Source organism: Thermomyces lanuginosus (assembly GCF_041956635.1).
Source record: "Thermomyces lanuginosus strain ATCC 200065 unplaced genomic scaffold VTN49scaffold_40, whole genome shotgun sequence".
Classification (NCBI taxonomy): Eukaryota; Fungi; Ascomycota; class Eurotiomycetes; order Eurotiales; family Trichocomaceae; genus Thermomyces; species Thermomyces lanuginosus.
In genome coordinates, this window is record NW_027192374.1 from 671,712 (window position 1) to 687,786 (window position 16,075).

The 16,075-nt window shown below is 53.2% G+C and overlaps 6 protein-coding genes across 6 annotated transcripts; 2 read left to right on the forward strand and 4 right to left on the reverse strand.

The window, feature by feature from the left end:
- Positions 1 to 443: 443 nt before the first annotated feature.
- Positions 444 to 1,400, reverse strand: VTN49DRAFT_6228 (uncharacterized protein; the record flags this gene model as incomplete). The annotated part of the gene is made up of 1 exon (XM_069414373.1): positions 444 to 1,400. The coding sequence occupies one exon, from the start codon at positions 1,398 to 1,400 to the stop codon at positions 444 to 446; it is 957 nt and encodes a 318-aa protein (XP_069265626.1).
- Positions 1,401 to 2,241: 841 nt separating this feature from the next.
- Positions 2,242 to 5,602, forward strand: VTN49DRAFT_6229 (uncharacterized protein; the record flags this gene model as incomplete). Its single annotated transcript, XM_069414374.1, has 7 exons — positions 2,242 to 2,278; positions 2,337 to 2,475; positions 2,541 to 2,822; positions 2,882 to 3,498; positions 3,570 to 3,908; positions 3,960 to 5,176; positions 5,249 to 5,602. 7 exons carry the CDS (start codon positions 2,242 to 2,244, stop codon positions 5,600 to 5,602), a joined length of 2,985 nt encoding a protein of 994 aa, XP_069265627.1.
- A 542-nt stretch (positions 5,603 to 6,144) lies between these two features.
- Positions 6,145 to 9,581, reverse strand: VTN49DRAFT_6230 (uncharacterized protein; the record flags this gene model as incomplete). The annotated part of the gene is made up of 4 exons (XM_069414376.1): positions 6,145 to 8,427; positions 8,484 to 9,046; positions 9,113 to 9,483; positions 9,553 to 9,581. The coding sequence occupies 4 exons, from the start codon at positions 9,579 to 9,581 to the stop codon at positions 6,145 to 6,147; spliced, it is 3,246 nt and encodes a 1,081-aa protein (XP_069265628.1).
- Positions 9,582 to 10,316: 735 nt separating this feature from the next.
- On the reverse strand, positions 10,317 to 11,340 carry VTN49DRAFT_6231 (uncharacterized protein; the record flags this gene model as incomplete). The annotated part of the gene is made up of 3 exons (XM_069414377.1): positions 10,317 to 10,502; positions 10,562 to 10,872; positions 10,923 to 11,340. 3 exons carry the CDS (start codon positions 11,338 to 11,340, stop codon positions 10,317 to 10,319), a joined length of 915 nt encoding a protein of 304 aa, XP_069265629.1.
- Positions 11,341 to 12,478: 1,138 nt separating this feature from the next.
- On the reverse strand, positions 12,479 to 13,788 carry VTN49DRAFT_6232 (uncharacterized protein; the record flags this gene model as incomplete). Its single annotated transcript, XM_069414378.1, has 5 exons — positions 12,479 to 12,531; positions 12,591 to 13,346; positions 13,404 to 13,484; positions 13,535 to 13,580; positions 13,642 to 13,788. 5 exons carry the CDS (start codon positions 13,786 to 13,788, stop codon positions 12,479 to 12,481), a joined length of 1,083 nt encoding a protein of 360 aa, XP_069265630.1.
- Positions 13,789 to 14,159: 371 nt separating this feature from the next.
- On the forward strand, positions 14,160 to 14,998 carry VTN49DRAFT_6233 (uncharacterized protein; the record flags this gene model as incomplete). The annotated part of the gene is made up of 5 exons (XM_069414379.1): positions 14,160 to 14,197; positions 14,259 to 14,267; positions 14,359 to 14,578; positions 14,631 to 14,822; positions 14,879 to 14,998. The coding sequence occupies 5 exons, from the start codon at positions 14,160 to 14,162 to the stop codon at positions 14,996 to 14,998; spliced, it is 579 nt and encodes a 192-aa protein (XP_069265631.1).
- Positions 14,999 to 16,075: the final 1,077 nt, after the last annotated feature.

Sequence of the window (16,075 nt, forward strand, 5' to 3'; positions counted from 1 at the left end):
CTTGAATTTTCCCCCCGAGCGCTAATGCGAGATGTGATAGACTGGTACAAGTTTAAGCGTGAAACGTGCAGACAGGACACAGCAAACCCTCATGCTAGTTTATTTGCTTTTCCCGCCGAATGGTAGAATAAAAAGAAAAAAAAATAACTATTCGGAGTATTTAGCTTCATTTGTCTTGCATTGCATCCCACGTTAGCAGCGGCAGGGATGGACAAGCCTTCCATCCTGTACCTACCGCCAAGCTAACGCAACTAGCCACCTCCGCGGAAAGATAAGCCTGCCAATAGCCTTGCTCATGCCGGCATCCTAAATGTCGTGCATCTGCATGACGACGGATTGGGTTCGTAGGGCTTGTCGGCTGTCCGGGGTCCCTTGTCACAGACCCATGAACAGCGTCCCAACAAGTTCAACACGACAACGGTCTATCTAATTATTGTGTCACTTTAGTTCCCAGATTGCTCCCTCCACAACCAACCGTCCGGCGCAAAACAGGCCTCGAACTCGACTCCCCCAAACACCCCAATCGCACCGTACAGATCGAAATTCCCCTCGAGGCCCACGATGTCGCCCTCGTCCTTGTCTCGTTCCTCGTGCACATCCCAGCCACCGACTTCGCGACCGTTTCGCGTGAAGAATACATGGACGGACACTGGCAGAAGCGGCGAATTTCTTCTATTCTGCTGTCCGTTCTTGGTTTGGTCCTCGACGATGGGCAGGTTGAACCGCATGCCCAGGCCGACTGTCTCCCCTTCACGGAACGGTTCGGTAAACGCCTTGCCGCCCCAGCGGTCATTGACGAACCGGGCACCGTCGTCCGAAAACACGCCGAGACTGCCGCGCTCCCAGCCCGGAGACCGCCACGTTGGATACGGTAGGGCAAGGTATCCGAGCGACAGGCCACTGGCATCGTCACCGCCGCCACGTCCCGGCCGGTGGGATGATGGTGGTGGCAAGATCCGCTTAATCGTCACCTCAAAGTAAATAGTCCTGGGCCTCCCCGTCACACCAGGAGAGTCCCGGTGCGCAAAGTACATAGGTAGGCACGTGGCCAGCAGACAATCCCCGCAGGACGGCTCGCTCCGGACCTCCCACCGCCGGCCGGGCCGCGGATGTAGCCGTCCGCGGAACTCAGGCGCCGCCCAGAGCCCGTGGTTGAATGCGGTAGCCACGGAGGCGTACGTGTCGTCCGGCGGGTTGATCGGCGGCCAGAGCGGGTTCTTGTTGCAGTACTCGAGCGCACGGTCGGAGTCGGCCGCTGAAGCATTGCTCACTTCGGACGTTAGGCGGCCCAGAACCGGCGGAGGCGGGTTGTCGTCGGTGTCGGGGACGGTTTCGCGCCATGGGTGGTGCGGCGTTCTTTGCTCGGACGAGTCGTATGGCGGCGGTTCGTCTTTAGACATGGCGGGGCGTTTTGATTAGATATCTGTTAAGTTCAATGCTGCTTTGGGTTTATTATATATCGAGAATCATTCTCGCTACGTCATGAGCATGACTCTGTTTTCGTATTTAACCGCGTAGGTAAACATTGAAGTCACTGCGCCCAGCGACATAGCCTCACAAATACAGTAACTTGTCCTTTGCCAAGCCAAGGCGTTCCCAGCGCTCAACATGATTGGCTCAAAGCAGCTCATACAAGACGTTTGGGCCATTGCCCTAAGTAATTGCCGGATTCAGCCTGGTTTTAGGGCTAGCGCGAGGTACCTGAGAAGTTAATACTGTAATGAGGTGCCTGGGAAGTCTCTTGCTCTTCTGTATACTCTGTTCCGTTCACACGAGATACAAACAGCGTACGGGATAACCACAATGGCGAGGCGAAACACCCTCTCCTGGATTTCATTCCGCACCTATCATAGAAGGCACTTGGTACCTACTAGGTGCATTTCAGCAATGTTCACCTGATCCTTCAGAGAGCCTTTACACAACGAGGGGAAGTGAGATGGCTTTTATCACTACCTACTAATCCAAAGTTCACAAACGATCGCACTCAGCTCTGCGAGACGCCGATATGACTCAGAGATGTCCAACCGATTGCAGCTCAGGAGACGGCTTATGCGGACAGCCTATGACTGCAAGTAGAGTTGAAAATTGATTGGGCAGACGGTCTACCTTAGTATGACCTAGAAATTGTCAGCCCTGGAGTTCAAGATGTCCCCGCCTTGTGTTTTTGTTTGAAGCTCTCACTGAATTCCTCAGCATCATACTGTTATTTGAGAACGATGATATTTATTTTCTAAAAAAAAGATGTCTTCACAAGAGCCGTTGAAGCTTCTGTCTCTCGGTATGGTGCCTTTGTTCACGGCCTCCACGCCTCTTGACTTTTACTGACTCAAGTCGAGACGGGGGCGGCATTCGAGGTATTTCAAGCCTCCTCATTCTGGAGCGTATCATGGAGAAAATACGGGATAGAAACGGCCTCGAAAATGCCCCGCGACCATGTGACTACTTTGATTTGATCGGGGGGACAAGTACAGGCGGGTACCGCTATCAGTTCCAGGTATCTGCTTGGTTAACCTGACTAACAGAGTATCGAATAAACACAGAATTATTGCGATAATGCTTGGGAGGCTGGGGCTGACTATCGATGAATGTATACAAGCATATCGAAACGTCGCCCAGCAGGCCTTCATCAAGAAACCGACCTCGCTTCTTCCCAGGCAGATGTCTGTTTTTTCTGCTAAGGCCCTCGAGAACGCTATCAAACAGGCAGTCAGGAAATATTGCCCAGAAGCGGAATGCAGATCTCGACAGCGTCAAGGACAATCATGTGAGGAATCGTGCCCTCATAGTGAGATGCTCTTCCGAGACCCAACCTGCACGAAGACGTATGTTATAAGTCAATGGATGCGGTGTAAAGAAGTTCGGGCTCATCCATCCATCATAGGGTAGTTTTGGCAATTACAAAGAGCAATATTGACACGCTGCCGACTCTTTTCAAGACATACGATACATCAGCTATTTTCGCGACCTGCAAGGTTTGGGAGGTTGCGCGCGCGACAACAGCGGCAACGACCTTCTTCAAGCCCATCAGGATCGGCCGCGATGAGATCGAGTTCATCGATGCCGGCTTCGGGTATAACAACCCGTGCGAGGTTCTGATTGATGAGGGCCGGCGGCAATTTCCAGAACGTAGCCAAATGCGCATCCTCAGCATTGGCACCGGCCTCGGAGATGTCATCACGATCAAAGACAACATATCCGCTATCACTAAAGCGCTGAAGAAAATGGCAACTTCGTCACAAAAGGTGGCAGCAAATTTGAGTAATCGTTTCGGCGATGATGGCCAGTACTACCGCTTCAACGTGGATCGGGGGCTCCAAGATGTCACTTTGTCAGACTGGGAGAAACATAGCGAGATCTCCGCACATACTCGAAACTACCTGGCCGAGAATGAAACGCTTATCGACAGATTTGTTCGACATTTCGTTGGCCGAGATCTGCCTGGTAAGAGAATAGACTCGTTATGGACCAATGTCTCGTCTCCGGCGGAGAGGCAAATGGGTTCGTACTTCTCTTCTGGTAAAAACACTTATTACCTCGTTTCTGTGCTGATAAGTTTCTTGCACTTATAGAGTCAGTTCACTTCGCGGTGCCATTTGAGAGAAATAAGAGCTTCGTCGGCCGCGAATCAATCTTAGATCGGCTTCTCGCGTTGATCCCCCCGACCGTAGAAGCGGATATCTGCCAACGGACTGCAGTCGTCGGACTCGGTGGCGTTGGAAAGACACAAGTGGCGCTCGAAGTTGCCTTTCAGATCCGTGACAAGCATCCGGACTGCTCCGTCTTTTGGGTTCCAGCTGTCAATGCGACAAGTTTCGAGAACGCCTACATGAAAATTGGCCAACTGTTGAAGATTGACGCGATCCATATGAACAATGCAGACGTCAAGACACTCGTGAAGACAGCTCTGAGTGTCTATGCCGGTAGCTAGCTCTTGATCATTGACAATGCTGACGACACAGATCTTCTCTTTGATGACGGCACGGGTCTCGTCAACTATCTCCCATCCAACCGAAACGGCTCCATCCTATTCACGACACGAAATTACGAGATCGTAAGCAGACTTGATATCCCCAATGCAAATGTTCTCACTGTCGGCGAAATGCGCGAAGATGAATCACTCAGTCTCTTGCGCAAATATCTGAGCGAGTCTCAGGTACGCGACATGGAGGGCACGACAAAGCTGCTCGATGTTCTGGCCCATTTGCCTCTGGCCATAAGGCAGGCATCTGCATACATGGCCAAGAAACAGATAACGACGACAAGGTACCTGGATCTGTGCCAGTCAAGCGACAAGAATATGATTGAATTGCTCAGCAGAGACTTTGACGATCGACTCCGATACAAAGAAGCTAAGAACTCCATTACCACCACGTGGCTGATCTCATTTCATCAAATTGAGGAACATGACCCATTGGCTGCTGATTATCTGAAATTCATGTCGTTTCTGGGCCAGAAAGACATCCCACGGTCCCTACTTCCTCCGGCAGAACCGATCAAAATGGAGGAAGCACTGGGAACTCTCAAAGCGTACGCGTTTATTACAGAACGGGAAGAACCAGACTCATATGATATGCACCGGCTGGTCCAACTTGCGACGTTGAACTGGGTGGCAGAAAAAGGAGACATGAATGACTGGGTTACAAAAATAATACGGCAGCTTGCAGAAGTCTATCCGTTTCCTGAGCATGAAAACAGAGGTATATGGATGAGATATCTTCCACATACACAGTATGTCCTTGCGGTCAAGACAACGCAAGATGAACTGGCCGAAGTCAAGCTATCAGAAAATGTAGGCGCCAGTTTTGGTAGCCTCGGGCAATATCGAGAGGCTGAGGCAATGCATCGACGTGCCCTAGAGATTCAAGAAAAGGTGCTAGGTCCCGAGCATTTAAACACGCTCTACAGCGCCAACCGTCTTGGAATAGCTCTCCAACAGCAAGACAAGCTTGAGGAGGCAGAGGTAATGCATCGACGTGCCCTAAAGATTCAAGAAAAGGTGCTGGGTCCTGAGCATCCAAACACGCTCCACTGCGTCAACAATCTTGGACTACTTCTTCAACAGCAAGACAAGCTTGAGGAGGCAGAGGCAACGCATCGGCGTGCCCTAGAGATTCGAGAGAAGGTACTGGGCCCGAAGCATCCAGAGACGCTCTGCAGCGTCAACAATCTTGAAATAGTTCTTCAACAGCAAGACAAGCTTGAGGAGGCAGAAGCAATGCATCGACGTGCCCTAGAGATTCAATAAAAGGTGCAAGGTCCTGAGCACCCAAACACGCTCCGCAGCGTCAACAATCTTGGAATTGTTCTTCAACGGCAAGGCAAATTTGAGGAGGCAGAGGCAATGCATCGGCGTGCCCTAGAGATTCTAGAGAAGGTACTGGGCCCGAAGCATCCAGACACGCTCTACAGCGTCAACGGCCTTGGTAGAGTTCTTCAAAACCAGGGGAGGCTTGACGAGGCAGAGATTATGTATCGGCGGTCCGTAACGGCCTTGGAAAGGGTGCTGGGTTCTGAGCATCCTCTGACGCGCGCTAGCGCCAACGAGCTTGACAATCTCCTGCGGATGCGTGGCGAAAAGCAGAAGAAAAGGGCATCAAGATAGGAGAATTGGCCTTGATGCGTGATCTCGGATCATCACGGATCTCCTTGATTGGAAGTTTGAAGAAAAATTTACGGACTAATAAAATACCAGGGAGCTCTCAATACAATAACTTACATCAAAAATCTCAGATAAAGTCTGAGGTTCGCCATTGTCATCCTATGGGCATCATGAGGTGCATTACTTGACTATGAACTGTATACTAGTAGGTGGTGACAGTCATTTGCTGGACTTTTGGCAGTTGGAACATGGGAATGTTGGGAAGGTACCACACGAAGAGAGCGGATCGGTGGCTACCAGAAGAACCGGTTCATGTCGAAGGCCAGAGCGGTAAAGACTCGCCTACGAAATCCATGCCCATGTCGTTTCAGCACAGCTGAGCGTTCAGACTCCTATTCATTGATAGGTAGCGTAATGCGAAAGACTCGCATTGCCAGCCCAAATATATATATACAATCTAATGGCTATTACTTAATGCCTCTATACTCAAGATACCCATGTACGCACCCCCAACCCATCCAATCCAGTCCAATCCAATCTACGTATTAAATAACACAAAGATTCATAATCGGCACTCCCTGCGACACCATTACATACCGCCGCTGCAACCCAATGCCCGACGCACTCCTCAGCAGGGCGTATGTTTCCTCCCCGCCCCCCACCATTACCATACTGACGGGCCTGTGCCTGCCACCACCGTTCTGCGCGTGCTGCGGCTGCGACTGTGGCTCGTCCAGATGCGGCTGCACGAGGAACGGCTCCGCGGCGAGTGCGGCGGCTGGGTATAACGGGGAGCCGTGGGGCGCCGTTGAAATGAATGGCTGCCGTTTAACGCTACCACCGTCATTGGAGGGGGGCCCGGGTTCGTCCGACGAGACTACGATGACGAGCTGTAGTTTGCTTCGATACGAGGTCCCTGTCCCCGACGCGGGCGGCGCCAGGGAGGGAATGTTGCGAAGCTTGGTCGAGAAGCTGCATCCACCGCGCTTGACGACTAGCACCTCGTAGTGCAGCGGTACGTCCGGCGGTAGTGAGTGGTCACAGAGCTGATCAGTGAGGTAGATGTGGGACCAGCTCAGCGGGTCTGTGGATGGCGATCCGTTCGCCGCGAAAACGCGCGCCTCGGCCACAACAGGGAGTGGTGCTGCACCGGGGCCCGTCGACATGATCGCTGGGAGTGTCATGCGCGCGGGCCGTTTCGCAGCTTGCGATCGGTGTTTTTGCGTGGCGGAAGTGGTAGCGGTGGTTTCGGATGGTGGTTCTGTGCGGTCGTCCTGCATGATGCCAGTTGCTTGGTCCATGAGCGAGGATAGTGTGGTCCGCACGCCAGAACCGCCTACCACGTCTGGCTTGTCAGAGGGGACATCGTCCTGAATGATGGCCGTGCGATGCCCACGAATTGACTCTGTGGAGACACTCTCATTCTGGCCACGCTGCTTGAACCGCGCCGGGTCCACATCGATGACAACGTTCAGCAACACGCTGTCTGCGATGCGTGCAAAGTTGACATCGTTCGGATCCAGTACGTTAGCCATCAGCTGCCGCGAGATATATACCTTTTCGTCCTTGCCCAGTGGGATATTGCCAACTGTCTGGACGCGGTACCCGTCAAAGTAGCTTGAGCCGTCAAAGAGCGGCACATCCTGAACAAGTCCCAACCTGAGACCGCCAATGGCCTTGAGCAAGACACCGTCTTGCACACGCTCGATGGACGACGGCCCGAGGACGATGCCCGGAAAGTTCGGAAATTGTATATCCAGCGTTGGGCGGACGGTCATCGGCGAGCTGGTTGCGTTGAACGGCACCCGCTCAGGCGGCAGCGTCCACGGGTAATAGGTGTCGTTTGTCGGTGACACCAGATCCGAAAGCGTCATGCTCGGATGGTCGGGCCCATAATCCATAAGTGGCCCCTCTGGCTTGTCGCGACGGGGCATCAAGTGCAATCGCGCCAGCGAGGATGCATGGAAAATATCCGAGCGTGCTGCGGTCGACGACAGGGTCAGCGGCGGAGGACTGGGTGCTACTTCACAGGCCCCGGTGACGGATGTCTTGGCCTTTGGAAGGGCACTGCCCTTCTTCCCCTTGGGAAGCACTAGCGGGTGGCCCTCCGTGCTGAACACAAAGGGGGCATCGAGGTGATTGAGCGGATGCTCGGAATCAAACAGGAGAAATAAGTACTTGGCGGTCTCACCCAGAAAGAAGCTCTCCATGCGATCGCTCAGTTTGCCGCTGCGGACATCCTCTAGTCCCGCCCAGCCGCAGCGTGTCCAGCACCGCCGCTTGATGTCCCGGGACACCATCTCACCCACGTGGAGATACCAGGGGTCCTTAGTGGCGCGGTACAGGTAATACGTAGACTCGACAAACTCAGGACGACCGCTCCACCAGCTCATGTCATTGTCCACGCTCCCTGTCACCACGTTCCATCGTTCTGGCATCGCCGAGAACCGGGTCCAGAGGGCCGTAGCCAGCAGGTGAACCTCGATCGCGTCCTCGACATCCCCGGAGAGTGTGAGTAGACCCGGGTAAAAGGCGCTCAGGCTATCGATCCAAAACGCTCTCGTCGCGCCGGTCCTGAAGTCGCCTTGAATAAAATGGGGATATTGATACCCTTTACCGCGGTAGAGATGCCGCTTGATCGAGGCTTTGGCTTCCTGCCAGGCGCGGAGGAACGCATCGGGCGAATGAAGCACCTCGTCGAGCGGGACGTAAAAATTATCCAACACGCTGTATGGACTTTGGGAATTGAAGGGCGGCCGTTGCCCGACAGACAGGAGTATATATGACTTGAATGCGTATTCAAAAAAGCTATCGATCCCTGCGCCAATCTGTATCTGGTCAGTTCTACTTCGACAGAATCGCTAGAGACAAAGAAAAAGCTCACCCATGTGTACGGTGTCAACCATTTCCCAGACTCCACATCAATGGTAGTCGCCAACAGGCCAACGTCGCTGCGCCTGTTCCAAACCGCCCAGAATGCTCGCTTGGCATGCTCTTCGTACCGGCCGTCCCCGGTCAGTCTACTCAGGGTCGTGAACTCGAGCACCAGGCTGCCAGCGCCCGCGCTGCTGGTGTCGGTGGCTTCATCCTCCACCTCTGGCTGCACCGGATTCGCATGCCGGCTAGCTCTACTATCATCCTTCTCGGTCCGCCAGGCATTCAGCGGAGAATTTTTGTAGAAAGGTATCCCATAACGAAGATTGACCCGGGGATACGGGATCCCAGTCTCAGTATAGAAGACCGGGAGCAGACGATCGCCCAAGTCCTTTGCAAGGCGCAGGAGCTGCCCGTCATATACCAGACCGTTGGGCCATACAATCCCATGGCGATCGGGGGGGAATCCGCTCTTATTCCAAGCCGCTGCAAACTCCCGCTCTTCCTCCGGCGGCGAGTAACCTCGGACCGGTAAATCGCCCACGGCAAAGAGATGGGCACTGAGCAAGCCACCTGCCATTTAACTCTCCATCAGCAAATTGCCCATAGAACATCGAAAAAAAAAAAAGCCAACCGTACCCAACCCCCGAATCACTGTCTCAAACACCTGCACCTTACTATCCAAATCAAACCCACGCGCACGCTCACCACGGCCCCCGGGCCCATTAGTGCCATCACCATACAACCGGACAAGGTCCGCGACTCCGTCCTGAAAATATCTCCAGGCCTTGGGGCCGCTATCCGGACTCGACGAGAGGATGGCCAGCGTCGATAAGCTATCGATCAACGTGAGCGAGTAATTCCCCAGCGCATCGTTCAGTCCGACATCCTCAGGATGTTCGCGATCGCGCGTCAACGGCGCACAGGTCAGCGGCCGTAGTTCGTCTTCAGGGAAGGCGTAGCGCATGTAGTTGTCGAAGCCATGGTAGAACATGTACTCTGTTTCTCGACTAAAGTGTATACTCGTCAGCAAAGATCAACTCCAAAAATCAGAATCCGATTATTGGAACAGCTCTTACCGAAGCTCTCGTATTTGAGTTTCCGTCATCCCATCAACGCCCTGGACCAGCCCGAGCCATGTGCTCAGAATCCCCAGAAGGGATGATATAAGCATCCAACCCGAGAGCCATGTCGGGCCAGATAGCTGCGAACAACCCCATGGTGTGCACATTACCGACGGCCGTGCGAATCCTTTATGACCACATGGAAGATGATCAATTCCGCGGCATCATTTGGGGGGTGTTGGCTTTTTGCGGTCTTGGATCGTGGAATCCGAGATTGGTGTTGTTGGCCGTGTCGTATTTCGACGTGGGGGATTCTTTTTTTGCTGCTCCCCTTTCTTACCCTCGGTGAGCAATTGATTGAGCAGCGTGAATATTTACTTTATTATCTTGGAGCAGTGGTCGCTGAAGCTACTATTTAACGTCGTTGGGGTACTACATAATTAAGGCCACATCGCGGGATTGACATCAGCGGAAACGACCGTCAACTGGTCTAAATTACTACCTAGAGTATAGCTAATCGGTTTAGATTGATGACTAATCACAGTATCTCAGGAATCGAGTCCTATTTCAACATCCTGTAAATCCCGGAATCTCAAAATCGCGACAGCTGATATCCCAGGACAGTTAAACGCCACACTGCATATGCAACTCCGTATTAAAAGAAGACCCCAACTCCTGATGCTTTTGCAGATGGACAAGCAACACGAGTGAAATATTTGCACAAGAACGAACGCATAGCTCCGTGAGCGAGTCCCGCTCGCATGCTTCCAATGGTAGCTCTATGCATATCTGGTATTGGAATCGGCGGAGGACGGCGCAATGGACCGCGGTTGCGCGTGTATTACGTATTGCACGCCGTCGTCGGACGTGTAGCTGGGTGGACGGTCGCGAGAGTCGCCGCTCTCTGGCGGTTTCGATGGATCGGGCTCGACCCGCTGCCAATAGAGCAGATCGGGATTAATGCGCTGCATCAATGTCAATATTCAGGGGAGGTACTTCCTGAAAGAGGTTCGGGGAAACATACCACACTGGCACGCCATAGACCATACGCGGGCGGTGGTGACTTTGGATGGTTTTCACGGCCATCGTCAAGCAACTCCTCGTCGCGAGCAAGGATGACATGGATCGGCCGCTCCGGCTGCGCATAGCCTAGCGGACCGACAACACTTGGCACGCGATGGAGAGAATGCCCGTGCCGGGCGAGACGAGCGGCGACCATGATTGTCCGGGCAAGCGAATGGCAAAAAAACATAGAAAATATCAGAATGAGCAGAATCAGCAGAATGTGGAATTCTCTGCCGCCGTATGCATGCTGGGAAACGGAGAAACCGAGGTCTGCGTAACATTAGCATTCATCGGACCAGCCAGCGCAACACATCACATACAAATGAGTAGGATGGTGAGGAGGAGGAGCGCCGAGACGGCGCACATCACCAGGTGTTTGCGCACGAGTCGATGTTTAAGTACATTCCGGTAGGACGTTCCAGAGGAGCTCGACAAGCGTCTTTGGCGCCCCGGCCGGATCCAGCCATATACCAATGGTCTTCTGGAAGAATCGCTTCTCGCTCTCGAAGCAGGTGGCTCCGTACCGGCGGCAGCCTGGTCTATCGTTGCGCTCTCGACGTCGGGTGATCTTGAATCCTTGCCACGACAGAAGAAGCGCAATCCCAATCGACGCCCATCATGCCTCGGCGGATGGGGGTCTCCCGTCAACACCACCGGGCGTCGAGCCCCGAACCACGCTGGGAACTGTGCGCGCAACCCACGGCCAGAAGACGATGAATCCCGCCTCTCTCCTTCCATCCTGCAAGCATTGGATCATCGAAATTGTATCATCGGCGGCACTGAAGGGACGATATCGTAGATCGTGCTATCCGGGTATGTATATCCGTATTCTGCACGAATGTTGGGTCTCAGATTATATGGAGTGCAACTAATCACTGGTTGCGATATTAAAAGGTGGGAGAGGAGGCGTCTGCTGAGATCACTAGCGATCCGAATTGGCGGGTGAAAGGGAAAACGAGAGTGAAGATATTAATATGCGATGCTATGATGCGCGACTGACCAGCAGTTCGTGCGAGATGTCGATGAACAAGGGAAAAGCTAAAGAGAGGGATCGCAAGGGCGGGGAACGAGGAATCCAGGGTCAAGAGGAAAAAGCTTGGAGAATTGCCATGGCTAGGTTCATCTGGGGGCGGGAGGCATGTAAGGCTGGCCGAGACTACGCACGCACCTTCATCCTCACGCTTATGCTCCGTTTTACGGAGACTCTTGGGGCCTCTTGCGATTGGACCTTGGCGGGAAAAGCTTCATTATGGTCTGGAGCTAGAAGCGAGGCTATGCCGCTTGCGGACATGCTGAGACGGAGTGGGCTGGAGATAGACAATAGTAAATGCAGACGCCGAGGAACTTAGAACCCGACCAAACTGAGCATTAGAACAAGACAATGGTATTTGCATGATGATTGCGAGAGAGATTGCTCATGAATTGAAGGCTGCATTTCTCTACCTACATGCAATGAACGACAAGAGCATGAACCAATTTCTGCCAGATGGCCTCTCTGATTATGTAATCCTCAGGCTAAGATCCAGGGCACAGGCTGCAAGGTGGACTTGAGACTGGCCGCGGTTTCAGATTGCCATCCGTAAGCCATGACCATTGACCACTATCCCAAGAAACCCTCCCTTACCCTACACTCGTCCCTGCATGCAATCTCTGATGCACGGCATGCCAAATGCCTTGCGCCTGCAGAGTGATTATCTGACTAGGATGTATGGTACATGATGGGTTTCATGGTTTCATAGAGTGCCCCTACGCCAACGGCAGCAATTCTCCTCACAGAAGACATGGAGTGAACTGCTGGCTGTCTCCAATTCTGGCAGGAGCTTGCAATGATAGATGATGAACAATTCTCCTTTACTTAGACTCGATATTCGTAGTGTCACTTGCCCAGTTCGCCAAGCATGATACTGCGATCTGACGATCCTGACACAACTGCATCCAGTCAATGCGTTGATCCAATAATAGAAACACTATGCCGAGGCAACACTTACTAATCGGCTCGTTGTTTGGACAGAATCGGACGTCATTGACCGTTCCCTTGTGGCCAGGCAACTTGTACAGCAGTTTGCCGGTCTTAGCATCCCAGATCACCACGCTTCGGTCCCCGCTGCCGGCTGCGATCCTGTTGCCCTGCGGGTCCCAGCTCGCGCGCAAGAGGTTCTTCTCTAATCCGACCGGCGCACCATCGAACGTCCGGATATGACGGTTCGCGGGCGCAAACGGTCGAATGTCCCATGTTCGAACGGTAGAGTCGTGCGAGTTTGACAGTAGCGTTTGAGAGTCTGGCGACACTTGTAGAGAGGTGATCGTGTCGTTATGCCCGACCAGAGTGTACACCACAGCCTTCTTGCGAACATCCCACACCCGGATATCGTTGTCGATGCTGCCCGTGTAAATCTCGTTGCCGGCTTCGGAGAGCGTAACCGCAGTGACAGGGAATTCGGTCTCGAGAAAGTCCAGTGCCTCTTTCTGTCGAGGGTCCCAGATGCCGATGTAGCCGTCGTCACTTCCGCTGACCAGAATCTCTTGCCCGCGCTTGCTAACGTCGATGCAGTTAATGATTTCCTCGTGGCCCATGTGCCGTCGAATGCGCTGGCCCGTTTCCAGGTCCCAGCTGGCGATAGTCATATCCGCGGAGGCGGAGAAGATGGTTCGTGAATCCCGTGACCATTGAAGATCGAGCACCGCTCCTCTATGGCCGCTGAGTACGCCGTAATTTTCGCATTGCCCGTAGGTCCGCCATAATACTTGAAGAAGTCCCATGGTCAGCTTCGGATCATAACCAACCAAACAAGGATCCTTACAAATATTGCGGTCCATCGAGCCCGAAGCAATGTTCTGACCAGTAGGGTCGAAGCGCGTTGCGAATATTTCTCCCGAATGTCCTGGCGCCAGAGTTAACTCATATCCCCTGTGGCTTGTCCGGGTAGCTCACCTGTCAGTTCCATAATCGGAGCCGCCAACCCGCTCGTTCGAGGAATCTGCGTTTGCATAATTAGTCCATTACTCTCGCCGCCTTGCCGCTCCTTTCCAGAAACGAACCGCTTGCACAAGAGCGCCATTTTGATTTTGCGAGCGCAGGGCAACGGCGTTGTTATTGTTGATGTTGCTGTCGGATTTTTGTCGCTTGACCACAAGTTGGTTCGACGACCCGAAATTTTCGGGGGCTGGCCGTTTCTCTGCCGACATGCTGTGCCAGTAGTAACAATGCCCTCAGACTAGGCTAAGCGAGGAACGGATGATCATGACAGTCTGCACTTGAACCGCTGTGAGTGCTCAAGGGATTTTGGCGCGCGGAGCCATTCTTGAGACCTTGATTTGCCGCCAAGCGCGCGGGCCAATCCCTAAACGCGTTAGCCGCTCGCGGGCTTGGCGGGGGACGGAGACTTGAGACCAGGTGTGCCGCTTGGAGTTCAAGGAACATTCAACACTCCATAGTTACTCCGCTTGGGTGATCAGAATTGAACACACGGACTTTTCACGCGGTCGCAGCTGGTTTGTCTGTTTATATTTACTGTCAACACAGCCCAATTCTTTCAGCGTAGTCGAAACCCCAGAAGATGTCGTCAACGACGAAGGCATCCCGATTAGGAGAAGAGTGAGTCAAGGCAGCATTTTGAGCGGCTACAGCACTTCAAAGCTAACTTAACATTGTCAAGGATCTGGAAGTTAGTGTCCTCCGCGCCCCCATCTCCCGCAATTCCATGCCGACTTCCTTCTCCCGTACCGTGACTCTGACAGACGTTGATGATCGGCCAGAACCAAAGTCGATAAGGTTAATGCCGAGCTGGTGACTCTTACCTATGGCACCTTAGTTGCGCAACTATGTCAAGATTACGATGGCGATTACCACGAAGTCAACAAACAACTGGATAAGATGGGGTACAATATTGGCATGCGGTTGATCGAGGATTTTCTGGCCAAGACGGCGGCCCCTCGGTGTACTAATTTCCGCGAGACTGCCGATATGATTGCCAAGGTACGTTTGCTTTTGCAAAGGTCACTTCGGTGCAATCCCTGACTGGGAACAGGTTGGGTTCAAGATTTTCCTGAATATCACTCCGACCGTCACCAATTGGACCAGCGACAACAAGCAATTTTCCTTGATCCTCGACGAGAATCCGCTTGCGGACTTTGTCGAGCTTCCCGATGACGGGCGAGCACAGGATGAGTTGTGGTTCTCGAATATCCTATGCGGCGTGCTGCGGGGTGCCCTGGAGATGGTTTGTGCTGGGAGGCTACCTTCCCTTGCCGTGATAGTGCCGGCTGACGGGCGCAGGTTCAAATGCAAGTCGAGGCACATTTTGTGAGTGATGTCCTCCGTGGCAACGATACCACGGAAATCCGGGTTTCCCTGGTCCGGTACATTGAAGATGAGGTACCGCCGAACGACGAGTGAGGGGTTGGGAACGGAGCATCGGCATGCGAACGGCGTCTGGCGTTAATGACTTTGATGTGCTGTCTGCTATGCGATCTGAATCACCTCTATAAGTATACAACATTACTTTGTTCTACTTTCCACGCATCAGGACCGACATGCAGTTAATGGTGAAATTGGATAGTGGATACCAACGAAGGATTAGGCTACTAGAGGATCCGTCGATCACGGAACGCCACAAAGGTACCGATATTGTTGATTATCTGGAGTCGCCGATCGACGATTCCGACACAAGGCGAATCTGACTGTTGGAACAAGGTACCGTTAAGCTCAACTGATCTGCAATCGGCCGTTCGTCGCAGCGTTGGATCCTAGGGTTTTGCGGCTGGAGGGGCTCCACGTGACAGGCCATACCCTGCGGACAGCGGCCCCACATGACATCTCCCTGTGCTGAGAGATGCGCAGGCCAGCGTTGAGCTCGAGGACCTCTTCCCAGCCGCGCGTTCTTTGCTGGATGGACGGATTCACCTCTTCCTCGGCTTTTTGCCTCGCAAAGAATGCTTGCCGTAATTATATCAATCATTTCTCGCTCTCTTCTGCTCATTCCATTCCCTGTAGAAATCAAAGCAAAACCCGAGAAAAAAATTTTTTTTTATTATAGAACGTCAGGCTCTCCCGCTGCGCGACACGCGCTGTCTGCGCCGCCCGTCGCGCCTCGCCCGCTGCTATTCTCAGCGCAGCGCCCGCCGTTGCCCGTGCTCACAACTACGCCCATCGATCGCCTGGTTGGCGCGCCGACACGTTGTTCCGAGCCGAGCCCAGCCGCCTGGCACCAATTAACGACCGATCGCCCTCCCTCTTTTCTCCCTCCCAGAATCGCTTCCCCGGCAGATCCACCTCTTTTCTGTCTTTTAGATGCTGCATTGACAGCCCTGGGTGATTTTCCTTCGTATCGCTATTGTGTGTGCTGGTTGACGGCGATTTCGCGTGCTCTCCGGGCTTCTTCCTGCGTCCAGGCCGCTATCTGGACGGAGAATCCATTCATCCGCCCTGCGCTCGCTGCCCCCATCACAAAACCATTCCATTAAGCCTATCTAT